We start from the raw sequence: 26,568 nt of genomic DNA on the forward strand, positions 1-26,568 counted from the left end.
AAAACTTATTGTTTTGTTTGATATATCCAGAGTCCTAAACTGAAAGATGCCACTGCACAAATGCTCAGTCTAAAAACAAACAAACAAAAAGAACTGTTTACCCAGTCAACTCTGCTGGAACCTTGAGTGATGACTCTGAAGTGTTTTCTTTTTTTGCCAAATCATTTTCTTGGGGTGTCAGGTTATTTCTGCTACAAGCAGTAAATTAATGACAGCTGTGACTGGCACTGTCTGTGTTCACACACACACAATGACATTCATTGTTCACTGGCTGACATTGTTCACTTGCTGCATGGCTGTTACTGAGAGCAACATATTGAATTCATTATTACTGAAAATATGTTATTTGCAATTCTTATGTGCTAAACCAGGCTTGCTGATATAGCAAGAGATACTGCAGAACCAAGAAGTTCAAGAAAACAATTACTGACAATTTAGCACAAACAATTTAAAAATTAAATATGTAGCAAAAAATATATCTTTTTCTTCACCCTTTAGTATTTAACTTCTCTTTTAACATCAAAGTTATAAACCCTGAGTCAGAATATGTGATGAGATTCTGCTGAAAGTCACTAGCAATGTTATAACAATACTAATATTATTTATGTCAAGCAACATAAAGTTAAATGAGCTAGACCTTGGGTTCAAAGAGAAGATAAGGTTTTATGTAAATTAAAACAGATTTTTACTGGCTGCTAATCAAGTGTTTACCTGTTTCCATTAAAATTACATTGAGTTTAATCAATATGCCTTCTAATGCATGCATTTCTCCCTAAATAAGGAGCATATATGTCATTAATATTTAAATTGGATTTTAAGTCCATGAAAGTTTAATTCAAATAAAAAGTGAGGTGGTTTTCTCAGGGTTGGAAGTTAGTATCCTCAGATCCTATTCAAAAGTTGTAAACAAATTTTCAAATTAATGGTCTCCAAAGACTTCTTCTTAGCATTTGGGATTAAATGTCTTTAATTGCAAAAGGCTTAAATATAACTACAGTTAATGGAATTCTATCTGTACATAAATATAAAGGGTTTTTTTTCTTGTAACTAAAGAGAACTATTACTGAATAATTCAGAAATGGGCAGAATACAGAGTGTTCTAAATATAAAACGCGTAGATATAACTGCACCTTATGCAAATCTCTGTGGAAAGAAAGGCCTGTATATGTTGATTTCTATAAATATGTATTGTATGTACCCAAACAGAAGTGAAGCATTTCATGCTGTAAAGAGAAACCAGAACACATGGAAGCAGGAGTTGACAAATTATGAACTTATGAATGAAGAGCATAAATAATTTTATCTTCTCTAGCAATTTAGAGCACAGCCTCTCCTGATTTCTCCTGTCTTTTCACAGGAAGCAAGACAGACCACCAACACCTCAACTTCCTGTGAGTAACTGATGCTTTATGGCCTTTGAAGTTAAGCCCTTAATAAAACCCTGGCTCTGTTGAAGTTGATTTGACAGTTATCATGGACTGGAATAAAGCCAGACACCCTATTATTCCAAAAACAGAGCTATGTTTTTGTTGACCTTCAAGGTTTATCTCAGATAAGCCAGCAGCAATGGAGCTGTATCAAAGGTGTAGTATTGCTCATGATGCTCTTTAAACAAGCCCAGAAGTCCACATGAGAAAGGCTGTCAGCAGGCTGGTTATCACTGCTCGTCACTGTCACGGGTGTTTGGCAGTGCTGCTTAGTCACTGAGTCAGTTAAGTGATGCTGAAAGATGAAGGGCTGGATAGAAATGATGTAAATGTTTGTGAATGGATGCACTGTACTGTGATACTTGCTGTCACTCAGATTCAGAGTGTAGAAAATGTTATTCCTTGCTGGGGGAGCTTGGTCTCAGCAGTTTGAGGGGATTTCTGTTGTGTAGAATAAATCCTAACAGACAAGATGAACTGCAAAGACATTACCTGAGGAGAAAGTAACAAACAGGCCAGGGATAAATGTTGACAGAGGTCGTTCACACTACATGCAAGAAAGATCTGGAAAGCCGTGGAATTGAAGGCAGAATTCCCTGAGGCTTTAATGTAACCAGGGTTTCACTCTTGATTCCTAACCTGGACACTTGCTGTTCCAGGTTTTTACATGTATTCTCCCCTGCCCTGCCTTTCAGCAGTTTTGGTATGATAAACAGCCTTGACATTGTTAAATTGATTTCAAGTGTTTTGATCAAGACTTGGCTTAACAAGGTGTAGAATGTAGCCCCCCTTCTGTTGAAATGTTACCTCTGTAAGATGTGTAAAAATTGCCTTTATTCAGTAATTACATTATGTTACAGACAGGTAAAAGATGTTATAAAAGAAAGGCCTTAGAAAATCAGGCAGTGCTCTGCTACATTACCAACTGGCTTGTTACTTCTTCTGTGTGCAGCTAGCTAAGTTCTGTGAAAAAATCTTGAGAATGAGAATTTGTTTGCACAACAGTCTATTCTTAGGGAGAAAAATAAGTGGCACCTTAACAATGAAACTATACCATGAGAATCAGTGAAGGTATGTAAACAATGAAAGAACCAAAAGACTTGATGGACAAGCAAAATGCCTTTTACTAACCAATAGAGTAAGTGGTAAGAAAACTACTAACCAATTGGAGTTGAACACAGTCTGTAAAAACTGTATAAAAAGAGTTTTGTGAATAAAGAATTGGTTTCTCTTGCATGAAGAAACTCAGTCCCAACTCCTTTATTGCAACAATATTACCTCATATTTTGATGGGTAATTTCTCTCTAAAAGAACTTTTCCTGTGAGGCATCATTGGCCAAAATTGAATAGATTTCCTCCACTGGCAAGAATGATGGTGTAAGAATCAGACAGGGAATAGCAATGGAGAGGTAGGAATGTTCTTGTATTCCTGCTCTTAAATACACTCACTGGTCTCCAGCTTTTGACTCGTGTGTCTCCCACAAAAAGAAACAATAAACGGAAGTTCATTACTTTTTAACAAATAATTCCCAAAATACTTAGCATATGTTTAAGAAACACAATCTCAATTTTTGTCTCAATTTTTATTTTTGCTTTTTAAAACAAACAAACCAGAAACTACTGTGTAAAATAGCCCTCCTGTGTCAGAGAACCCTAGCAAGTTAAAAGGCAGAGAAAAGGAATAGATTCAAAACTATTTTTAATCTTGAGAAAAGGAACCTAGATTTCATAAAATGCTTCTCGTAAACATTCGTTCCCCATCCCAGTGATCATAGTTTGGTTTCTCCTGGTGACTGCCTCGCTGGAGTTGTGAGGTATGAGGTGCCTAATGCAGTCATAACTTGCCATCTTGCGGCAAGTTTGTGCATTACCACGGTTAAAATTCTTGCAATCAATTAAGGATTTTTATATTCAAGAAAATGTGGATCAGCGTATGTAGGCCCTCATAAAGGTATCTAGCCTAGCCTCCCATTAGATAGTTAAAACCTAAGGGGGACAGGGATCCATTGTCAATTATCAATTACGGCGTCTTTGATTGCATAAATGATGCAGGGATGAGCCTGGCGCGTCCCCCACCCCGCAACTCAGCGGCCCCGCGTGGCCGGTGCTGCCCCGGGGCTCAGCCGGTGGGGACCGGACTGACGGAGCAAGGGACACTCGGACCAGCGGACAAACGGCCGCGGGCTCCGGCAGCACGGCGGAGGCGTTAGCAGTGACACTCCGGCCCCGCTCCCGCTGTTACTCCCGTCCTGTCCCTGCCGGTGTCCCGCTCCCTCCCCGCCCCGGGCCGTCCCGCCTCCGCCCGGCTCTGGCCGCTCAGGCTGCGGCGCTGCTGGGCAGGCACCAGCGGAGCTGATGACCTCTGGAGCTGGCCCACTGTCCCGGGGCTTCGCCTGGCTCGCCGTCGCTCCATAGGGGACACGAGCCGCGAACACTCCCGCGCCTCCCGAGGTCCCCGGCCCGAGCTCCGCCGCTCGGCCGCCGGCACCCGATAGAGAAGCCAGGCCATGGGCAGTCGGGGGCCGTCCCTGGAGCCAGGCCGAATGCTGCAGACGCGTCTCGCCACACGGAAGCCGAAGGAAGCCCTGCAGGAGCAGTACAGAGTGGGATCCCTACTGGGGAGCGGCGGCTTCGGCAGCACCTGCTCGGGGACCCCCGGAGAGTGGCGGGGTGGGCAGCGAGCTCAGACCGATGCTTCTCTTGGCTCGCAGGTGGCCACCAAATGTGAATTGCTGGGATCGTATCTCCCTGCCAAGCTTCCTGGAAGCTTCCTTCCAGCTTGGCTTTGCAGATGCTGAGCCTGCTCCGGGCTCTGCCAGGGCTCAGCTCTCCCCTCACATTGCCCCGGTCACCTGAATCATAGGGTGATAAGGAAGGGATACTTCAAGGGAGTTGAGGTTTAAGAGTTTTTATTCAAAAAACGAGCATAAAAAACTAATTGTCCTAGCTAGCATAACAAACTAGCTGTCCTAACTAGCTTAACAAACTGGCTGTCATAACTAGCATATCAAATTAGCTGTCCTAACTACCAAAACAAACTATCCTAACAAAAAGCTGTCTTCTAGTGCTGCATCTCTGCTGCTCCCTCAACTGCTTTGCTGCAGTGATCAGAGGGGTCAGGCTGGAGAGAGGCTTGGCTGATAAAAATGGATGCTGCCCAAAGAATAAAGAAATTAAGCGTTCCTTTCCAAACTCAAGCTCCTTACAGGCCCTGTTGCAATAGGGCAACAAGGGAGAGTGGTTTTAAACTCAAGGGAAGGTCAGCAGACTCAGATAAGATGTAAAGAAAAACTTTTACAAGGAGAATGTGGTAACTGACAGAAGTTGCTCAGAGATGCACAAAGTGCCTCACCCCTGCAATCACTCAAGGTTAGGTCAGGCAGGGTTCTGAGCCACCTGATCTGCTTGAAGATGGCCCTGCTCACTGCAGGGCACCTGGTCCAGATGACCCTGAAAGGCCCCTGTCAACCCAAACCAGTCTAGGATTCATTCTGCTTGCTCTCAGTTTGCAAACCACCAAGACTGCAGATTACAGGACGGGGGTCAGACAGGAAAACCCCACTATTGCACCGCTGTTTGCCCTGCACTCACCTGCAGCAGCTCCCAGGCAGAGCAGCACCGCTCCTCACCCAGCTCCAGGCTGTGCTGCACAATTCCTGCAGCAACGCCGGGTCCCGTTCTGCCCCATCAGAGCGTGAGCTGGGGGAAAAGCCAACACAACGCTGCACCAGTTCCCTTCACACCCACAGCTGCTCACAGCAACCCCAGGTCCTGAGCCCCAGGCTCCAGGGGCAGTGTCCTCCCAGGCAGAGATGCTGCTCAGAAATCGTTTTTCTGTACCAGCAATAAAACCCAAACCCTGATGCAGCCAAGCTTCATGTAAACGAGCTTGCCCTGACAGCCAATTTCATTGAGTGCTCTGGGAAATTCTTTCCATCGTGTGCACAAACATCCAGTGGCTCATCCCAGTGCAGAGCCATCCTGGGCACACAGGCCTATGCAAACACTTGGACATCTGCCAGTTTGTCTGAAGTAAGGAGGTTCTCCTTCCACACACTGTTGGGTCACTATCCCTAAGGACCAGATGTCTACCTTGGGGCCATAAGGAGAACTGATCAAAACTTCTGGGGCCATTCAGTAAACAGTGCCCACCATGGAGGTCTGATGATCCTGCTCAGGGGTCAGCTGAGTGCAGAAGCCAAAATCAGCTGAGGACAAAAACAAACACTGTCAAGAGTTAGCTGGAATTAAAAATCAAAAGAATTCCCAGCTATAGGTCTGAGAATTTACTACTGAATCCAGCTGCAAAAGTCCTCTGAGCCAAAGAAATATGCAACTGGCCACTTAAAGATACCCTCAGGTTTGAGGCAGTGGCTTTTATTTATTCACTTGAAGCTTTAGATTCTTACTCCCTCCCCTCTGGAAGGGACATACACAAAGCCAATCCCCTCTTGACACCCTGCTCTTTTCCAGACCTCTCTGCAACGTTGCAGCTGCTCTCAGCTGGCAGCAGGGTCCAGGCACTCTCACCAGCACCACTGGTCATCACTGGGACACAGCCCCACACCTGCATCCTGGGAACACTGTGCCTGACCAAGGATACCTACCCTTGACAGTGGTTACAGCACTTGACAGGGCCATCCATTCCCAGAAGGATGCTGGAGCTTTTCAGATTTCTTTGGATCACCTAGTTCAAATGAAGGAAATCCAGGGCTTGCAGACACAAAGAAGAAACACGAGGGTAAAAATTAACAACCTGAATATACAACAGAAGAAAGGACAGTTTACAATTGTACCATCAGCAACTTTGCTTTGACCAGCAAGGAGTGCAGTGCAGACAAGCTCCAGGCAAAGCTGGAGAGGCTGTGGCACGAGACCAAACAAACATGCAGCAAATCTTTCTGGAGCCAGGCTGTGCCAAATTGCCTTGGGATGCACACCAGAGCTCAGTGACATTCCCCATTCAGGGGCCACTTACAGGACACATATCCAGAGACATCTGGCCTTGGAAGCTCTGGAGAAGTGATCTCTTGTCCATTATCCACAGAGCTCTAATGACATTCTCTGCACCTACATTCTCAAATGGCCTTAGTTTATCACCACTATTATTAATATTCACACACATTTTGCAAGCAGGAAGCAATTCTGGTCCTGTGATAATAGAGCAAAACAGTTGGGAAGAGTTTGGTCATTATTTCAAGTACCACTGCTGTTGTCTGGGATTGCATAAAGAGCAAGCATACAGCATACGTTACTAATATGAGTCGTGGGTTGTCACTGACACCAGACCTAAACTCAACTGTACAGTTTAGGAGAGGGCTTTGCTCTTGACATATGTCTTCTCATTTATCTTGCCCTCTCTATGAATTTGCTGAAAATTAAACCCAAAACTGATCCCAAGCAAGATTTTTCCTTAATTAGGTCTTGCAGTATCCTTTGAAGATGAAATGCAGGATGGAAAAAATGCTAAAGTGTTACTGTCCTAACCTGGGACTAAGATAAATTTGGCCTCAATAATGACAGTCTCTACCAGCTGACATATTTCACATTTTTAGAGATTAAGATCACACCAGTATGTCCTGCTCTTAAAGATATTACTGCCCTCCAGCAAAATACCTGGCCCCTGCTTGTGTAAACAACAGTATCTTGAACTTACCCTTGGCCAACTGGCTCAGCTTCAGTGTGTTTCTTGGCAGGCTCCCCCATGCTGACAGTGCTCCCTGAAAGAAACAGGAAAGGCAGTCACTGCAAGATGGAGATCCCACCTTGCAGCAGAGCCAAAATGCAGCCCCACTCTCTGGGGCTCTGTGCCCCTTGTACTCAGGTGGGCAAGAGCAATAAACTACTCTGTGACATTCAGCTGCAGAGGAACACTAAATACAGCCGATGCTCACACACACACCACACCCTGCTCTGGCAGACAAGACAGGGAGCAGACGTACTCAGCTGCATCAGGCACTTCTCTCCTCTCCCCTCTGGCTGCAGGGCTATGCTGCTGTCAGAATGCTTAGCCCATGATGCCTCAACAGAGGAAGGTTCGCTGTCCTCTTCCCAAAATGGTGGTGCTTCACCATCCTCTTCCCGAACACTGGGATGTTCATGGTGCTCTTCACATGCAGAGAGATGTCGTCCCTCCTCTCCCACATTGCTTGATGCTTGCCATCCTCTTTACACACCACTGGATGTTTGACCTCCTCCTCCCACACTGCAAGATCTTTGCTGTCCTTTTTCCTGCACTGCAGGATGTTCCCACTCCTCATCCCACACCACAAGACATTTGCCACCCTTGATCCACACTGCTGGAGCTTTGCTGTCACCTTCCAGAATGGGGAGAAATTCACCACCATCTTCAAGAACTGTAGGAAGTTCACCATTGTCTCTGAGAACAGAAGGAACTTCACTTTGTCCCTGCTCTCCAGCCTTCTTTGGAGAAGAGGAGACCCAGCTTCTGTGCTTTGTGGACAGACAGTAGACTGAGGGACAGGAAGTTGTATCGTATTTATGGCCTTACTTATCCTCAGCTATACAACCATTTGCACCAAGGAGAAATAGCATTCTGGAGTGTTTAAACTAACAGTGGGCTAAAATAGACATTGCCACTTATGCTTGTGAATTTGATACTCTAAAATGGCTAAAACCAGCACGCAGTCTTCTGGCTACAAAATCATTCTTGCAGCTGTTCAAAAGTTCTTCAAGAGAAAAGGAGAAAACAGCCAGGGATCCCTTAGCTTCTGCTGCTGCAATAAGACTGACAGGAACTTTCTCTCAGCCCACCAGGCTGCATGCGACTGGAACACACCAAAGGTTTCTTTCCACTCACCAATGGAGGAGATTCTCGGTAGCCATGCATGAGGTGCCCTGCAACGGGAGAGGGAAAATTAACCAGATGCTGTCAGGAAGATAAACTGTCTGTGTAGGAAAATCCTTGCAACAACGCAAGCCCAAGACACAGGGTTCTATTTTCACAAAATTCCTGAAGGAGTTCTTACATCGAAAGCGACGCCGCGCATACGGGGAGAGCAACCCCCAGAACACATGGAGCATCGCAGTGCGCGGTGAGCTCGGACACGCACAGCCCTAAGCCCCCGCACACACAAACACACACACGGAGCCCTGTGCCCTTCCACACTCACTCACACACTCCCCTGTGCTTTCGCTCAGAGCCGCTCACACAGAGCCGCTCGCCCCCCACCTCCCCAGGCACCTCCGGCTCCCCCGTTCCGCTCGCACACAGCGGGCTCAGCGTGCCCCGCTCACAGCCCACACCTGCACGGACGCTCGCCCCACACTCGCGCGGCAGAACCGGCCCCCAGCGCGCCCAGCGGGGCAGCCCCGACACCGCAGCCCCGCATCCTCCAGAGCCCGTCCCGGTGCCTGCAACGGAGAGCCCCGCAAACGCGGAGCCTCCTCACTGCCCTCGCACAGCGCGGTCCCCGCTCCTCACCCAGAGCGGCCCCGCTCCCGTGTCACCCCCTCGCTGCCCCCACAGCCCTCCCCTGACACCGCGGGGACCCCCCCCGCTGCATCCCCGCGCCCGCCACCGCCCGGCCCCGGCGGCCACCACAGCGGCTACAAGACCCCCGGCCTCAGCGCCGGGCCCGCAGCGGCCCCGCAGGACGCCCAAAGCCCCGGGCCGGCACCGCCAGGGCCCCCTCACCTGCTTGCGTGGTGTCGCTCAGGTCGCAGCCGCTGCCGGGGAAGTCGCGCAGCTTCCTCCCGCTCAGGCACAGGATGCCCGAGCTGCCCGCCTCCTCCAGGGCCCGCTCCAGGCTGCGCACCGTGTGCGACTGCGGCAGAGCTGCCGCGCCCCAGTGCGGCCCGGACGAGAAGGAGAGAGTGAGGTGCGCGGGGATCCCGAGCCCCGCCGCTCCGCTCCCGGGCGCCGTCCCGCTGCCGGTGCCGTTGTTGCCGCCACCGCCCCCCTGCCCGGCCGCCATCTTGACCGGCCCCTCCACAACAACGGCCGGGGCCGCTGCGCAGGCGCCGCGGGGCCCGCAGGGGGCGCCGCGGGATGGGGCGGGGCTTCCAGGCGCCCCTCGCCCGCGACAACCAATCCGCGGCGGCGACGGCGCCGAGGGGCGGGGCTTCACGGGGATGGGGGGGCGTACGGCTGTGTGCCCGACGGCTCGTGTGCCGCTAGGGGGCGCTGCGGGGGCTGAGGGAGCGGGCCCGGTCTCGGGATCCTCTTGGCGACGGGGGCATCCCGAGAGCGGAGGGAGCCCGGGAGGGAAAGTCCCGCAGCCGGGACCGGAGCGGGCGAGGGCGCGGGGGACCCGTTCGGGAGGGCGCGGCTGCGGGGAGGCTTCGGAGCCGAAGGAACACGGGGTACATCGGCTCGGCAGCCCCGGCGCCGCTGCGAGCGCGGCTCTGCCCGCTGCCCTCGGGTACCGCTGGGCCCTGCCCGCTGCCCTCGGGCACCGCTGGGCCCTGCCCGCTGCCCTCGGGCACCGCTGGGCCCTGCCCGCTGCCCTCGGGCACCGCTGGGCTCTCTCGGCGCTGCGCTCGCCCCTGCCGGGACACCTCACTGCATCGGCCGCGCCTCAGGCCCGGAGCTCTCCTGCGCCGGGAGCATCAGAGCCTCCGTGGCCTCTGCNGCTGGGCCCTGCCCGCTGCCTTTCTGCCTTGGCTCCACGAAGTGCTGTGAAATCCAATGGTACAAGTGGCTAAAGACACAGGTCATTGGTCCTGTGGGTTCAGTTCAGTGACCAAGCAGGGCCACAAATTTTTGCTGGTGTTCCTCCTGCCCTGGGATGCGCTGTGGGGACTCTCTTCTAACCCTGTGCAATTGCTTCTACATTTTTAAATTTCTCAGACACCATCAGAGATGTTACTCTGGAGGCAGTGTTGCCTGGCCTAAAACAGAGTAGAAGTTTTCCAGGTCACAGAGCGGTGCCTTCACAGTGGCCCCAGCCTGTGTTTAGCCATCCTGGCCGGGAGCTCAGCCAAAGGCAGCTGCTGCCACTCCCCAGGTGCAGAACTGCTGGGTCACCTGTCCAGCACAGGACCGTGCACAGGAACTGTCAGACACGGGATGGGCACAGGCCACATGTGCCCCTGGCAATGGCTCAGGAAGCAGCTGAACTGTGTCACACAAATACCCTCCCCAAAGGACAGGCAAGCACTGTGCAGCAGCTCACCCTGTGCACAACAGCAAGGGTAATTCTGTTAGAGACAATTATTCTGTGGGTTTAGTACTCAGTACTTAGTGACAGAAAGGGGTATTTTATGCCTGTTGGGCTGAGCTCACACTGTGCCCTCACCCTGTATGTTTTTAGTGTAATGGTTACACATTTTGTCTACTTGTGAATTCAGTGCAAGGCCTGTTTTATCTCCTGCTACATAAAAAGTCTCCCAGCACTGCAAGGGAATCAAGCTCGGGAAAAAAAAAAACAGTTTTTATCACCTAAGCCCTCAATATTAATTTAAGGAATGGTTAAAATATTATAAAGTACAGATTGCTAAAAAACATTTATTTGGCAAGTAGAATCATAGTGTGATCTGAACAGCAAGAGGATGTTTCCCACTCAGACGTTCTTTCAGGACTGAATAGCTCCATCCCTTTACAACCTGGTAGAAGTGCTCAGTTTTCCTAGTGAGTCTGCCATCTACTGTCCATATTTATAGCCAGGAGGCAACTGAAATCAGGGATGCTGCTATTTGTGATCGTGTTTCTTGCTCAACTTTTCAACTTCCATGACGTACAGATTATTTGCATGAAGGGGTGGTGTCTCCTCCAGAGTTCATTAACCTGGGCATTGGGGTGCATTTAATTTTGAACATATTCAGAGCCAGGACTGCTCTGATAATTTTGCCAGTAACATTCAAGGCATAAGAGATCACAGCAAAGATTTTACAAAATACCTATTGAAAACCTCACATTGCTTTGGAGCCAGCTTTTAAAGCAGTAAACTCCCTGCAGGTAGGCACCAATGGGGACCAGTTTCCCCCAAAGCACCAGCCCATGCAGTGTCACACTGAGAAGCTGAACTCACCAAAGAACTGTTGAAGGAAAGAAAATAACCAGAGGTGACATTTGACAAGTTAAGTTTTTTATTCAGTGCACTGGACTCATACATCACTGCTTTGTCAATTAACAACATTTCACACATTCCTATAAAACCAATGCCAAGTCCAGTCTCTTGTTAAAGATGCTCAGTGTAAAATGTAAAGCAGTCTATCAAATATTTCCTTTAAGTATACCTTAGAGCCCAGAAACAGGCTATGTCCAGCATGTTCAGTGCTGAGTTCCAGCAGTGGATAGAGAATGGAGCTATTACTCAGGTTTGATGCAGGGCTTCACTAACAAATGTCTAAACCCAGCTCAGTAACATTTCAGCCAATGTTTATCAGAGTGCTGCTGCTGGTTTGATTATGCTGCTGCTTTGAGCATGGGTGGAGCTGCAACTACAAAAACCCTAATGCAGAACTAATCAGCACTGGAAAATGTGATCTGGGCTGGGGCAGCCTGTCTGTGCTCTGTGCTGAGGACAGTGACTCCAGCAGCACAGCATGGCATGTCTCACCCCGTCCCTGCAGCAGCAGTCAGAACAGCACAGCAATCCACAGAGAAATGCAAGGTGCTCAGCCTGACTATCAGGGCAAAGCAACAGGTATTCAGGGTGGAGTGGTCTTACACTGCAAACCTCTGGGCAGGGATGCCTGCAAGCACAAGTTTGGCAATTAAGTGGATGCTGGGGAGTGTAGGCAGCTGTAGCATCCCTGCTTCCCTCTATCTCCTATGTGGGCAGGCACAGCATCCTTAAACCCTGTCCCACCCACTGGATGATGTAGGGAAGGCTCCGTGGTACACCCTCCTACTATCAGCCATCACTCTGGCTAGCACAGAGTGCCCTGGCAGGGAGACAGAGCTGGTGCTAGCCCTACAACTTCCCAGCAGAGAGCTCTCCAGCAAATCCATCTCTGCTCATCCCCTTCCACCACCCTGCCCATGCCCCACCTGCCCTGTGCTCCAGCCCAAATTCTCATCCTGCCTCATCCCTGCCCTTAATCACTCATTCACTCTGTGTGTAAGGAAGGAGACAGCACATTGCCAAATCAGCTATCTCAAAGGGAATCTAGCAACTTTTATTGAGCCCTTGTCATGGAGCCTGGACTGTCACAGGCAGTCCCTGTGACGAGCACGCAGTCCTAAGGCATGGTGACCGTCCGTCCGGCGCTCCTGGCTGCTGTAAAGCGCCTCTTATTCCTCAGACCAGAGAACCTCTCATCCAGCGTCAGGCTGGTCTGCAGGGGAAAGCGAGAGCGAGTCAGTCCCTTGTCTTGTGCCAAAGCACAGCCAAACTTGTAGCGGGGTATTGATTAGAGCCCATCAGTCAGGCTGGTGTTTCACAGCTGGTTAGTCAATTAAACCACTCAGCACACAGAGACAGGGAGCTCGACAGACTGTGTGTGGCTGGAAAACCTCCAAGCAGCTCCCAGCCCCAAGACACAGGGCGTCCTCGGCAAGAACAGGAGCAAGCAGATGGCATTTGAGCACAAGGCATCAGGTAAAACCAAACCGTCCAGACAAGAAACGCCGGCAATGAAGAAGGTGGAGTGGGATTTCTCAGCTGCCCCAGGGCTCTTGGACCATACTTCAGTGTAAAATGTGACACCAAGAAGGGCACCAAAGCAAAGAGTGAGCAAAGCCCAGAAGTGCCACGTGTCTCTGAGGAATGGGAAGCACTGACAGTGAAACAGTCCCCTCTGGCCAGGACTACTCATCAGCAGGACCTCCCTGCTCCAAGCAAGCACACGGACAGGCCAAGACAGGCCATCAGAGTGGGAAAAACTGGGCCGAGTCTGTAGTTGCTGAACAGTCTTCTCAAGTGCCTTCAGTTTTGTGAGCAACCTGGCCAACACAGCTATGGGACATTCCTCCCAGGTTGTGTTAGATAAACCCAGCTGGCAGCCCCAGAAACCTGAGTGTGACATTAACAGCTCAGTGGCAGGGCTGCTGCAGGGAGCCAGGTGCCTCCTGTCCCGTCGATAATCCTCTACCTGGTTGGCCATGGCACGGAAGTTGAATCTCAGCAGCACCCCCTTGGGCTGGGGCTTGGCCACCCGTGCCGGGGGTCTCTGGCTTCGCAGGAATGGGCGCTTGGATCCAGGCCTGGGGAAAGCACAGAGCTGCAGTCACTCAGGATGCTAAGACAGCTCACCTCCCATCCTCTGCAAACCAGCACGGAGTAAAGGACACACTCACACACTCCACCCGTCCCCGTCCCCCGGCAGAGTTGAAAGCCAGTCAGGAGAGCAGCAGTGCAGGCAGAGTTCTAGCACAGGGGACTGTCACATCCAGGCTATTGGGGGGTGTTCTCTGCACCCAGAACACGCACAGTGCCCTCACCCACCCTTCTCTCTGTCCCCAGCTGGGTGCCAGGTCCTTCAGCTGCCCCTTTCCAGCCTCTGAGCTCCTCTTACACAGCAAGCACGAGGTATCCCTTTGGGGCGCACTGTTTCTCCTAACACCCCACAAACAGCATCTCACCTCTTCCCACAACTGTGCTTCCATTTCTCCTCACTCTGCATTTCAAATGAGGGCACGGTAATTACAGATTACCATGTAATTACAGGTAAATACAGGAGATTTTTATCTCCTTCTGATATGCTGGGAAAGGAACCAGACATCATTTGCTAACCATTTTGGGTCTGAACCATTCACTGCACACTCATTACAGAAGTGAAGCTGCAATAATGCTAAAGGGATTTGCAATGGCTTTTGTAGGGCTCCCACCCTAACAAATCACCTCATTTACTTACGGGCTGGTCTGGCCCGCCTGGGGATTAACCACAGAAACCGTGAGAATTGCTCCCGGGCTGGGTTTCACTTGCCACCTGCCGAGACAGGGAGATTTATCCAGCTGCAAGCGTGAAAGAGCACATCGCATTTGCATTGTGCCTTTGTTCACCAATTACCTTCTCATCCTTGGCGGTTTCCCTTCTCCTCTAGAATCCATCTGCTGTAAAATATATTTAAAAACAATTACTTAAAAGAATTAGCTCTCAGAAACGGAGATTTCTTTTCCAGGATTTTGTTTGGTATATCTGAAAACCTCCTTCCTTGCAAGTTGTCAAGAAAGAAACGTGCTAATTTGGGGTTTCCCACTGGCACAGTGATGTGTATGGGGTGGCTTTACCTTGCCCTGCTTGTGCTGCTCTATAAACTGCAAAGTTTATTTTTATCACTCTCCCAGGATTTACTTCCCAGCTGCCAGAATACCAAGCTGCATTACAAATTGCGTGCAAATACTTTCCTACCAATACATGCAGCGTTCAGGTCATCCACGTCTCTCCCCCAGTTACTTTTGGAAGAAAAGCTACAACTGGGCAAAGGCTGATAAAATGTGTAGGTTTGTCACTACCAGCAAACTGCAGAGGAAATGTCTCGAATACTGACCCCTCTCTGGAAGCGGGCTTTGTAGAACCATTGCTGCACCCGCTTCTGCTGGAACACTGGTCCCCTGTTCAGCAGGAAAGGCCTGATGGCAAAGGAGAAAAAGAGGTGAGGATGATACCAGGTCTCTCTAATGTTAAATGCCAAAATACCTAACCCAAGCTGGTCTTAAAAAGCAGTGTAAGAAGCAAATGAGGCTGTGTGTTACTGAGTTCAGCCCAACAGGTTTTTCTGCCAGCAAAGGATTTCAGAGGAACTTGATTTTCCACTCAAATGAGGCAACAGCTTGTGTGTTCTGAGCTTTGCTCATTAAAAGCAAAAAAAACATGGGAGGAAAATCATAGAAAAAAATCAGGTCAGAAAGGACCTCTCGATGTTATTCAGCCCCTGTTCTGCTCAGAGCAGAGGAAGGATTGCAAGGCGCTTCCTTTCATGCTCAGAGAACATAACAATCTCGAGGAGACAGGAACCCAGACAGTGCCCAGCACCTGGCACACTGCCTTCCTCACAGCTCCTGGGGCACAGCCTGCTCCTGCAGCCCCTCATTGGGACAGACACCCTGTCTCTGCCCATCCCTTATGGCTGGAATCTCTATTTCCTGCATGAAAATAAATACTATTTCACCCTTCAAAAATGTTTCCCAAAGCGACGAATTTTAATAAAAATACAAAGGTCACATTTTCTGTGCTTCCTGAAATAAAATTACAGATTAATATTGGCATTATTAACTATAAGCATGAGGTTATTTTCTTTCCAGGTGCCTTCCTAACATGCCCAGGGGTATTTTTCTGGTGCTGCACAAGCACATGGCTGTAGCCACGCCCAGCTGGCACACACAGAGAGCAGAAGCCCATGAGTTGAACAGGTGAAAACCACTGAAAACCAAAATAACCTGGAGTTACCAAAGATTTTACCTTCTCCCTGGGGCTCGGACACTGGCAGCATCTGCTCTGAATCTCTTGGGGCCTGGAGATGGCTGTGGCTGTTCCTCCTGTGGCCCATTGCTGCTTTTGGCAAAAGCACTGCTCTTCTTGTTGCCCTGAAAGAGCAGTGTGAGACCTCAGCAGTTGTCACCTGCAGCACAATCTTGGTTCAAGAACAGGGGGTGAGGGCAAGGGACAGCACACACGGCTCTGCTGTCCACTGACTGCTGCTGACCCTGCTGTCAACAACCACTCAGGGGGTGTGTCTCACTTCCTGGACATGGAACTACAAGTGCCAGGGAGAATGTTTTATTCTAATGCTGCAGAAGTCAAAGAAGAAAAGAAATCAGTACACACAGAGCAAATATCGCAGAAGCCGTGCATTACAGCCCTGCCCAGGTTTCATTTTGGTCATCAGCTCTTCCTTGTCTGGACACGTGCACTGCCTGGACTGCACCCTGATGCATGAAACACACCAGAGGACTCCTCAGCAGTCCCTGTCCTGCAGCTTCCACACAAAGTGCCCCAGGCTCCAGCCTGGTGATTTCTGTGCTACAGCTACCTTCACTGTTAGTACCCACTAACTGAGCTGTGTTTCCATATTCTTCCCCCTTGGTTTATTCCCACAAAGTGGAAGCAGCTGTAGAATTCTGCCTCCTAGCAACTGCTTATTACTTTTGGTAAATACCAGCCACATTCAATATCTGAGTCATCCTGGTCTTTCTTTTCAGGAATAACCTCACTCCTTGCACAAGCATGCTCAGTTTAGGGCTTCCTTATTTATACCCCTACAACACATCCACTAAATGTGCCATTTTGTTCAGCACTTGCATTTTTTAGAAAAAGCTTACTGAATATCTATGACCTCCTGAGTGGATTTCCATCAGTGCAGGAAAACCCAGCTGCCTCTCACCCTCTGTCACAGTACTGGGAATCAGTGTCTCTGGTGGAAAGTATGTCTCTGAACCAGAAGCACCTGACAATTCAGCAAATCTGTCCTTTGACTTCACATGAACTTGGAAAATGCTCAGGGTGCAAAGATAACAAAGACTCTTAACACACCTCCTCTAAATGATAATAGTAAGATGAGATGCCATGGAATTAATTTTTATGGAAATTTCTTAAACCTTGCAAGACCAATTTTTAAAAAATAGTTTTTTTGCAAAACCCAAGGGAACCGATCAGTAAAATTATGCTAAGTCAGAAGCTTATAAAACCAACTGGAAAATTGCTATTCCATATGCATAGATGTCTGCACTCACCTATGCATACAAATGTGCACATGCATTAAAAGATTGTGTTTTCTATGTAGATTGCTCTTTGGAGTGATCCAGGATCATAGAATTGAGCAGATTTCTACATGACATTTGGGAAAAGCTGTACCTTCCTTATTCCCCTACCTCCTGAGCCGATGCCTGGCGATTTAAAGGGCTCACTCCACCGAATGCAGCAGCTGCTCTTCTCTTGTGACCAGGCAAAGTATTCCTGAATTGTCTCCGATTGAATTGTTGCTGTCCAAACCCTCTTCTGAAACGGTTAGGTCCTAAAAACAAAGCCCTCTTATTTTAGCATACTTCCAAATTCAATTTATGACTACAGTTCTGTAAAGAGATTACAACGTTAACTGAATGTGATACATGAGTATCTACACAAATAGTGGAGCAATTTCGTATTAAATAATTAATTTTTCTAATGTCTCTCTTGCATTCTTATTGTATATAGGACTGCCATACACATTATTGATGTGAAGGAACACAGAAGAGAAACACCTTTCACAATTCTGATTCCTCGTAAAAGCAGGAACACCCACATCAGGACACGTGTCAATCTGTTGTCAGAGCTCACACTGCTATGAATTAACTATGAAACAGAAAAAGCCTTGAGATACAGATATACACATGACTTGAACATCCCAAAGCCAACCCCATGGCAGCCTGAAATACCTCTGAGGGCCCACATCATAGTATAATTATTATTCATATATATACACTTTAATTTTCTTTTAGCTTCACACACCGTTACTTCTCAGGGACATCTCCTGCTGCTCTTCCATGATACTCGCACACTCGCTGTCCATCTTGCATCTCACCTTTTCCCCTAAGCCTGCTGATGATTTTGAAAAGTGCTGAAGTGTTGAGTGAGAGGAAAGCCCTGTCAGACTGAGGCACAGTGCTTCCAAACCTAATTAATCCACAGAATAAAATCCTGTAGTCGTAATGAGACAGCAAGTTTCTGAGTGAGTCACTGTGTGAGCTGACACAGGCACAGCAACAACAATCACAAACTCACAGCTGGAATGCCAAGAGGGGATTTATTTCTGTTACCTCACAAACCAGCAGATCCCTGAAGCAACACCTACGCAGAGCCACTTGGGCACAGTCACCACCCCATTAAGCTTGGCTCAGGGCTGAGGAATCACCAGGCTGCCCTTCACAGCAGTTTGTCAAGGGTTTGCCTGCACAGAGTCACCACCATGCTGCGTTCTGATCTCTGTACCGAGGCAGGGAGCTCAAGCACATCCAGAAGGATCCCCCCACACCTACCCAACACCTCCATTAGCTATACCCAGACATTCTACTTGGCAATGCACACAGAGGGTAAACAGCAGTAAATGTGTGTTGTCCTTCACTGCTACTTCAGACTTTGCGATCCCCAGCTGCAAGGTCCCTTAGGCATACAGGCCCTTCTGTTTTCAGCCCGTTCCCAGCAACAGCTGCTGCAGCAGTGAGATGTGCCCACACCCTGGGGGTGTATAAACCAGGCACAGAGCTGTGCATGGCAGAGGGCAGTGAGAGCACACTCAGACCCTGGATCTCACAGCAGAACCTCACTGACACAAACCACAGAGCAGTGAGCTCCATATATTGATCTGGCATCATCGGCTGCTATGTGGCAGCAATTTATACTGACTTGGAGCAACTGGAAATGAAGTGTTCTGAGGCATTCTGAGCAGTGGCATTGCTGTGAGGGCCACCAATGCCACAATGAATGAAGGCTCCAGCCTCAGGGTGTAACACCAGACAGCACCAGCCCGAGCTGCTTACACCTGAACATGTGTGGAGATCATTTGACCTGCTCTAGCTCTATAACAAAAGGGCACCAGGATGGGCCCTTGGAAAGCAGATCCCAAACACCATGTTGGGCTGCTGCGTGCCCCATGGCCAGAGGTGCTGGTTGGGAATGTGCACAAAAACACAACACAGTTCACAAGCTCTGGGGACAGTTATTTCCTTTGCAATGTCCTCTCATTGCAGAAATGCAGGTGTGTAAATGTTCTTCTCATGACAAACTTTCAATTTTGGCAAACTGTTTCTATTTGACCAGATGTGGACTTGCTGTAGTCAATGTCCCTTTGATTTTTTCTCCTGCTTCTATTCCCCCAGTCTGTTTTTGCCCTGTCTTGTTTCTCTTGAACCCCCACCCTAGGTCTGTCCCTATCTCTTGCCTATTTGCTGGGCTGCTCTCCTGCTGGCCACCAAGCCTTGCTACACAGCTCTCCTACACCCTGGAGAGGACAAGAGACTGAGCTCAGCTGCCTTTCCTGGATACTCCATCAGGGCAATGGGAGGGACTGCTGCAGCAGGCAGTCCTGACTATAAAATCGAGCCCCTGTCAGTCTGTTCCTATTAGAGAGCCTGTGCTCAGCAATGCACTCAGGCACAGCTCACCCAACACAAATAACACATGACAGAGCCATCAGACTGCAAGGGAGACCCCATCACACCAGCTGGGGACCAAGGCCTCGCTCTGTCATCTGTGTCCTGAAGTGTGACACATGGGAGGCTTCATGTCTGCAAAAGGTCTGGCAGATATTTAATAATGTAAGAGCATTTCAATAAAACCCCACGGTGTCAGCAGCTGGGGAAGAAACACACACCCCCTCCCCCCATCCCGTGTTTGGGTCTGTGCTCAGAGCCTGGTGCTGAGCACACCTGGGATGGCCAAAAAGCACCTCTGCTCAGCCAGTCCAGTCTGGGCACAAGTTCCCATGTCTGACAGACTCTTTTTTCCAAGGAGATTTGAAATTCAAATTTCTCGTCATTAAAAATCATCTTTCCCCCAGTAGGGATAAGGTTTAAGCCATATTCCAAGAGGGATTAGCAACACTCTTCTTGCTGGTTTAATCAGCATAATACCCTTCCCCCTCCTCTGTCATTACAGTGCTGGGCTCCTCAGATCATCATTTTGATAATGGTTATCACATCTCAGCCCAGAAAGGACTGCATTTGAGGAGGGACTGAAGTGAATGGCGCCCCTGATGAATTATGGGCTAAATTCCCAGTCATGCTGAGCTTCCCCAAATTGCTACTGACAATCAGCACCACACAGCATGGCAGTCTCTGCAATTGGCAGGGCTGAATTCAGACTCACTGAAAATCTATGAAATACTAAAACTACAAGAAATAATTCTATAAATTAACAAAAAGGTTCTCCCATCTAAGGAACAGAGAAAAATATTTTATTGGATTTCCCTTTGGATGCAGTAATTGTTTGAGTGCGGGAGAGTATCAAAGCCTGTGGGTTTTGACAGAAAAATCAATTTGCTAAGGGCATTTATCATCATTATGTTTTGAACTGGAACAATCCTCAGTAAGACACTGTGTGGTGGATACCAAAAACACAAAGGTGGGAAGCAGAGCAGAGACAAGCAGCATTTCTCCCAGTGATCCTACTGTCCTGATGTGTGACTGCCATTCCAATATAAGACCGCAAAGATATTTCTGCAAAATATCACTAGAATTTAAAGGGAGTGACTTAGCAGTAATTAAAAAAAATAAGTTCATAGAGATGGCATTTCATGCATCAGGTAGCTTTGGTTTGTAAGTAAAAACCAGTGGAACAAAACAAAGGTGTGATCACTTGGTATTATAAAAAAACCTCACCATAAAAATAGCATGCTTGGCAAAAGTGAAAATTTACCTTCAGTAACTGAGCTATCAAATACAGTTACTGGAGGGGTAATTTGGATAATTTAAGTCTGCTCTGGGAAATCGAGGATTAGGAAGAGGCATAATTAAAATACGCAAAGCCAAGGGGAATAGAGAATAGATATTAAGTCACTTTAAATTAGTAATTCATGAGAGAGTGGAAGGGAGAGAAATGGATGAATTATGCTCTGAAAGGGCCCAGATTTTCCATTGTTACAGGGAGAAGAGCTAATCAGGGTCTGAGCGCATCTTATACGCGCACAGGAATTGGACAGGAGAAGGATTTAAGAGCTGGATTTTGCTAAAAAAATGCGTTTTCCAGCCTGGGAGGCCTCTGCTGTCTCAAGTGCCCATCTACCTTGCAAATTCCTCTGCTTCCAGGCACGGTACTGGGGCCGCCCATACCCCGAGGCTGAACTCCTGTTCTTGACCTGCTGCCTTCTGCTGTCGCCCGCAGCGCTGGCATCTGTCTGCTCCTTCCTGTGGCGCTTTATGATGTCATCTAGAATGAAATGAGGAGAAATCCACAGAAACTGCACTTTCCACCACCAGTGATTCCCTCTTTGGTGCTTAGAATTGTCCGCGGTAAACACAGAGCTCGCTGCTCTGTGCGCTACGCTGGACAGACAATGAAAGATTAAGCTTAGCTTAGAAAGTATAGGATCAATTTACTGGGCTCCTGCAGGCTGGAGATTAGAGTGCAGCAAATGATTCACAAACGTGCCAGCATCCAGCACGTTCCCACCGCGGGCAGGCCAGAGATTTCAGACCCCGTCCACCGAGGGATCTGATCCTGCAGGCTTCCCCCAAGCCTAAGGGAAGATGTTTTTGCAGAGGCACCAGGAGCTTAGTGCTGGGCAGAGACCTTTTCTGAGAAAGTCTGACTTGAGTGGCTGTAGGAAAGGTGGCCAAAGGGGGGAGGATGTGACAGCTGTTGAGCTACTTGGATGCACAAAGTTGGAGCTCCATCAAGAAACAGCTCAGGCCCCTCCATTCTCAGTCAGCTGGTCTGCAATCAATGGGATCTTCTTAATTCAAGCTGCTCTGATGAAGAGGAATGGCAAAAGCAAAGTGATGTCTCTTCATTAATTTGTATTTTCCAACATTTTCTTCTTTTAACCTCAATTCTTCCAGAAAATACTTTGCAAATAATAAAGGCACATCTGTGAAGCTGCAGGCAGAATGTTTTAACTTAAACAAATCAGCAAGAAATTAAGTGTCCAAAACAGGCCAGGTAGCAGGCAGCAGCTACTCCAGCTCCTTAATGTATCACTGAAGTCAAAGGACAAAAAAGTACCATCAGCTTACCATGAATTATCAGACCTCCAGCGCTAGTCCCTTGTCATTTCCTATCAAGAAACTCTGTGTCCAAATGAATACAAAGCCCGAGGAAAAGAAACGAGAGCAGATGTAAGAACAGGCTGCTTTTGTGATTTCTCTTTCAAGTCTGCCAGGAAAAGAATAGGCTGGGAGATACTGGGCCATGTTCTTGGGATGAATTTGCTAATGGTCTCAGCTAAATGTGCCTCTGGGACACGTGTGATTTGGAGCAAAGGATGCTTTGAAGCGTTTTGGAAGCATCCTTGCATGCTCTGCACGGAGGTGACCACACTCATCCAAGGGTGGGCTGTCCACAGCATGAGGAAATGAGAGGGGCTGAATGCTCAGGTGCCTGATCTGTCGCCTTTCAGTCTTTTTTTTGGGTATGAGTTGTTACCCTGCCTTTTGTGCCCCTAAACACGATGGGGTTAACAGAGCGATGTATTGGACTACTACACAAGGCAGCAAGGGGAGACTGAGAGGTCATTTATGGTACATCTATGCCCTCGAGGCGGAATTAGATCTATCAGGGCATCTTTAAAGCAACTCCTGCTGTTTTTCTGTGACTGCTAACTCATGTAAAGCACAAATGTATGTGAAAGCACAGAAAAGCCACCTGATGGAAAAAGTTCTTGACCAGGGGTCTCTTGTTTTCCAGTTCTCTTCTACCTTGAGTAAGGTGTATTCTGGATGGAATATGTTGTTGGACCACAGAAGGACTGACTGGGAGAAGCACTAAGGGAGTGCAAAAGCAAAGGTAGTGTCACACATCAGCAACGAGAAAAAGGGTGTGCAACACCATAGGAGAAAAATAAATCAAAAATGAGGGATCCACTGTTGCTATAGCTTCTCATAGAGACATTAAACAAGGGTGCATATGCCAAGGGATCAGTTGGAGTTTGCAGTGGAAAATGTTCGCTGTTCCTACCAAATGGCTCTTTGCTGGGAAGAAATGACACAAGGCTTCAGTTAGGAAGCTGACCCAATAATAAAAGGTGCTGATGAACTTCCCTTCCACAGCAGAGACGCCAACACAATAATCCACCAAGATCTCTCGTCCATGCGTCAGAATGCAGGCCTGGGGAGCTCATGACAGGGCGGTTGTTGGTTGTTTATGCACAGTCCACGTTCCCGTGCCAAAGGAATGGCGAGCGTCGGAGCAGTGCTAAAAATAGCAGCACGGCGAGGCCATGGTTCGCCTTCCCTTGCCACAGGGGCTGCTCTGCGTGAGCCCCCTGGCCGCTCTCCCGAGAGCTCCGGGCTGCTGCCAGCCCAGCGCCGAGGCCGGGACCCCGCACACGCCTCCCCCGCGGAGCCGGCCGCTGCCTCCCGGGCACGGGCACTCGCACGGCGGGGCCCCGCACGGCCCGAGCCCGGCCCGAGCCATCCCGCACTCGGCCGCCCCGGCTCCCCGCCCGCACGGAGCCCCCGCGGGGCCCGGCCCCACCGCCCGGCAGCGCCCCGCACCTACCCAGGGACATGTCGATCTCCTCGGCCCCCGGCTGCGGCCCCGCCGCGGGGCCCGGCGCGGGCTGCGGCCCCGCCGCCTCCATGGGCCCGGAGCGCTGTGCGCTCACTGCGCCTGCCCGGAATGTGCCGGCCCCGCACCGGCCCCCGCCCGCCCCGGCTGTCCCGGCCCCGCCGGCCCCCTGTGCCCGGCTCCCTTGTCCCCGCCCCGGCTGCCCTGTCCCCCTGTGCCCGGCTGCCCTGTCCCCCTGTGCCCGGCTGCCCTGTCCGCGCCCCGGCTGCCCTGTCCGCCCTGTCCTCCCTGTCCCCCTGTGCCCGGCTGCCCTGTCCCCGCACTGAGCGGCCCCTGCGCCTCCTGCAGCCAGCGCTGCTCCCCCGCCTGCGCTCAGCCCTGCCCTGCCTGCTCTCCGCACCCTCCCCGGCAATCCCTTCCATCAGCGCCTCCCCTCCATCTCTCTCTGCCTTAAGCACCGTTCCCCAGCCTCTGGGCTGACACTCGTCCTCTTCTCCCCCCGAATCCTCCTCCTCCGGGGTTTATGCCGGCAGCACATGTATCTTAACAACCCAGCGGTCAATTCTGAGCCATGTGAACGACGGAATGACATTGCTTCGTTCTGAACACCAGAAAAACAAGACAACTGCAAACAGAGATACTCGTGGCTCGTACTTGTGCGTGAAGTCTGTTCTGCTATTTGTGAGCGCCCGGAGGAGGAAGCACCCATTTGGCATTGGTCCTGGGGCAGCATCCCGATCACTCACAGAACCCAGATTCTTCAGGGGATCTTTCCGTCTCTGTTACATTGGTCATGGCACCGAAACTATTCTACAGTTTGGATACAAAATGCAAGCTAAACCACCTTCCTCTACTTTTAAAAACAGGTGAAAAAATAAGACGAAATAGGAGAACAGTTTCTTCCAAAGGGCTGCCATGCATCAAGTGAGGAGTATACTTTTCTCTGAAGTTTCCATATGATAAATACTGTGAAATAAACTTTCTCACGACTTATGTAATAGGGGCCACATAAATAGTGAACAATGTCTGCATGTTTTGCGTTTTCAGGACAGGGTTTTTATTTCACCTTACACTTCAAATGGGAGAGAAATTTCTACATGCAGATGAATCAGGGCAAGAATTGCCTCCTGGTATGTGTACAGCTCTTGGAAAGATCAAGTGCTTCTGAAAGTGTTGGTTTAAGGGAGGTGTTCTTTCATGAAAGAAAATAATAGAACAGTGCTGGGGAGCAACAAATAACCTTTGCTGTGTTTTGCAGTGACACTGCAGAATGACCATGGAAGCAGACTGATGTGAGATGCAAGGAACCAGGATCCTTGTTTGCAGTGTCCTGTGGTACACAAGGTGTGCTGGGGGCTCTGCTGTTCTCTGAGGAGCCCTGGCTCTAATGCTGCCCTAGTCCAAGAGCTTTCCCCTGAAGAGAATCCTTGAGATTTCCCAGCAATTCAGCGAGTATGCAGAGAAGCTGCTGGGAAAGGCCTGGAGGTATCCATATAGGCCCAGCTTTTAGTAATACACTGGGAGAGGAGGTTTACAGCGGTATGATTTTGTAGCACCTAAGGAGGGTGCTGGAGCAGGGCTCTAGGCAGTGTCCAGAGACACAAGGGAAGGACTGCAGCAGGGGTCTGGAGTCTCCTTGGGTACAGGCCCACTGTGAGCTGAATAACCCAGGTTTCCACACAGGACAGCAGCTGGAGTTGGTCACTCCGTGAGGTCAGTGTTATGAAAGCTTTCCTGGCTTTCTGTAAAATCTTGCACACTTGTATCTTCAGAAACTCTGGAAGCAACAGCTGAGAGATTTCCAGCAGTGTTTCTATTTGATTACATTTAGTGAAACAAACATTTGTGACCAAAGAAGACAAAGACCGAGTTTAGAAATGGCAACTACTAAAATATTCAAAGGACATTTTTTCATGAAACTACAGCACAGCTGTTACAGCAAATTCCACTTCACCAGCTGAGAGGTTTAATTAGCTGCTTTCCTTCAAGTGCATGGCATTAAGGGCAATGATAAAACCTTTCCAAGCCATATTTCTTCATCTGGGAAGTATGAGCTGATATGTTCTCTTATCTCTCAACTGCCAGTCTGTGACCTCTTAACATCTTGGCAAGTGTCCCATTTGCTTCGTATGTCTCAGCACTGCCATCGTCGCAGTCCAGAGTAATTTCTCACATCAACAGTGTAGGTGACACATGCTGGAGCTGGTGAAAAGGCCTAAAGAGCCAGAACCTCCTCTAAAGCACAATCCCCCTGCACTGGAGGTGTCTGGCAGACAGACTTGACCCTGCATCCTAAAAAAGGAATATCAGGAATGTGACTTGCACAACTAGAAAGTGAGATTAATAAATGAACAATGAAAAAAAGAAACAAAGAAAGGGGGGGAAAAATTATTTATGTACTGGGGCACCTCTGCCAAGGGCACCAGGTATTCCTTCCCCTTGTTAGGCAGAAGCAGGATCAACTTGTTCCAAAAGAGCAAGTGTTACTTTGGAGCACTGGGCCTTTCAATTTATCAGATGCTCTCTTCATGTCATATAATGAAACCTCAAGGAACCCTAGAAGTCTTTTAATTAAAAGTAAACAAAAATAAACTCAGTGAGGGAAAGGAACGCGTGCCAGCAGTCAAACACTTGTATTATCTGAAATGTGTCCTTGGTCTCTTAGAAGATTTAGTGAATCTTCTGCATGTTAAATTACTTGTCATGATTTATTGTTGTAACAAATCTTACACTGTGATCTCAAAATTAACGCTGGTCGCTTTGTCTTTTATTCCCAGGGGCACCTCATATCACAGTAATTTAATACAAAATTGCAAAATATATGACTGTTCACTTTCAGTGAAATGGACCCAAAACTACATGACTCAATTGCTAATAAATGTTTGGGTTTTTTCTTGGAAACTAAGCTCAGGTGGTTGTAGGAATATGTGTCAAGGAAAGGCTTGGAATCTGCATGCACACATTTTTCATCTGAGGGTAAGGAAGCTTTCCAGCCTCTCCCAGAATTGCTCAAAGCATAAACAATCACTTAATTCAACGGGCCAAAACCCTGATCACTTTTGTGACACTGTATTTTGCTCACAAGGGGGATATT

The 26,568-nt window shown here is 48.9% G+C and overlaps 2 protein-coding genes across 18 annotated transcripts; both read right to left on the minus strand.

The window, feature by feature from the left end:
• Window positions 1–2,244: 2,244 nt before the first annotated feature.
• On the minus strand, window positions 2,245–9,400 carry LOC107203984 (leucine-rich repeat and calponin homology domain-containing protein 2). 15 transcript variants are annotated; one of them, XR_004497273.1, is made up of 6 exons: window positions 9,085–9,397; window positions 8,248–8,285; window positions 7,084–7,147; window positions 6,406–6,578; window positions 6,035–6,183; window positions 2,245–4,012 (listed from the first exon to the last, which is right to left on the minus strand). XR_004497273.1 is itself a non-coding variant. In XM_033514087.1 (5 exons), the coding sequence occupies exons 1-5, from the start codon at window positions 9,362–9,364 to the stop codon at window positions 6,115–6,117; spliced, it is 624 nt and encodes a 207-aa protein (XP_033369978.1). In that variant the 5' UTR covers window positions 9,365–9,397; the 3' UTR covers window positions 2,992–6,114. The 15 variants fall into 15 exon arrangements, 4 of the variants coding, with proteins under 4 accessions (XP_033369978.1, XP_015482202.1, XP_033369979.1 ...); XR_004497272.1 differs by having other exon boundaries at window positions 2,245–4,279; XR_001521433.2 differs by having other exon boundaries at window positions 6,035–6,140; window positions 9,085–9,396.
• A 2,054-nt stretch (window positions 9,401–11,454) lies between these two features.
• LOC107204006 (UAP56-interacting factor-like) lies at window positions 11,455–23,583 on the minus strand. 3 transcript variants are annotated; one of them, XM_033514084.1, is made up of 9 exons: window positions 23,466–23,583; window positions 21,033–21,176; window positions 17,147–17,289; window positions 15,738–15,862; window positions 14,827–14,908; window positions 14,346–14,386; window positions 14,190–14,264; window positions 13,428–13,539; window positions 11,455–12,671 (listed from the first exon to the last, which is right to left on the minus strand). In XM_033514084.1, the coding sequence occupies exons 1-9, from the start codon at window positions 23,545–23,547 to the stop codon at window positions 12,576–12,578; spliced, it is 900 nt and encodes a 299-aa protein (XP_033369975.1). In that variant the 5' UTR covers window positions 23,548–23,583; the 3' UTR covers window positions 11,455–12,575. The 3 variants fall into 3 exon arrangements, with proteins under 3 accessions (XP_033369975.1, XP_015482238.1, XP_015482239.1); XM_015626752.3 differs by having other exon boundaries at window positions 14,346–14,389; window positions 23,466–23,582; XM_015626753.2 differs by lacking the exon at window positions 21,033–21,176 and having other exon boundaries at window positions 14,346–14,389; window positions 23,466–23,562.
• Between the last annotated feature and the right edge of the window lie 2,985 nt (window positions 23,584–26,568).

The sequence above is a fragment of the Parus major genome, chromosome 4A (genome assembly GCF_001522545.3).
Source record: "Parus major isolate Abel chromosome 4A, Parus_major1.1, whole genome shotgun sequence".
Lineage (NCBI taxonomy): Eukaryota > Metazoa > Chordata > Aves > Passeriformes > Paridae > Parus > Parus major.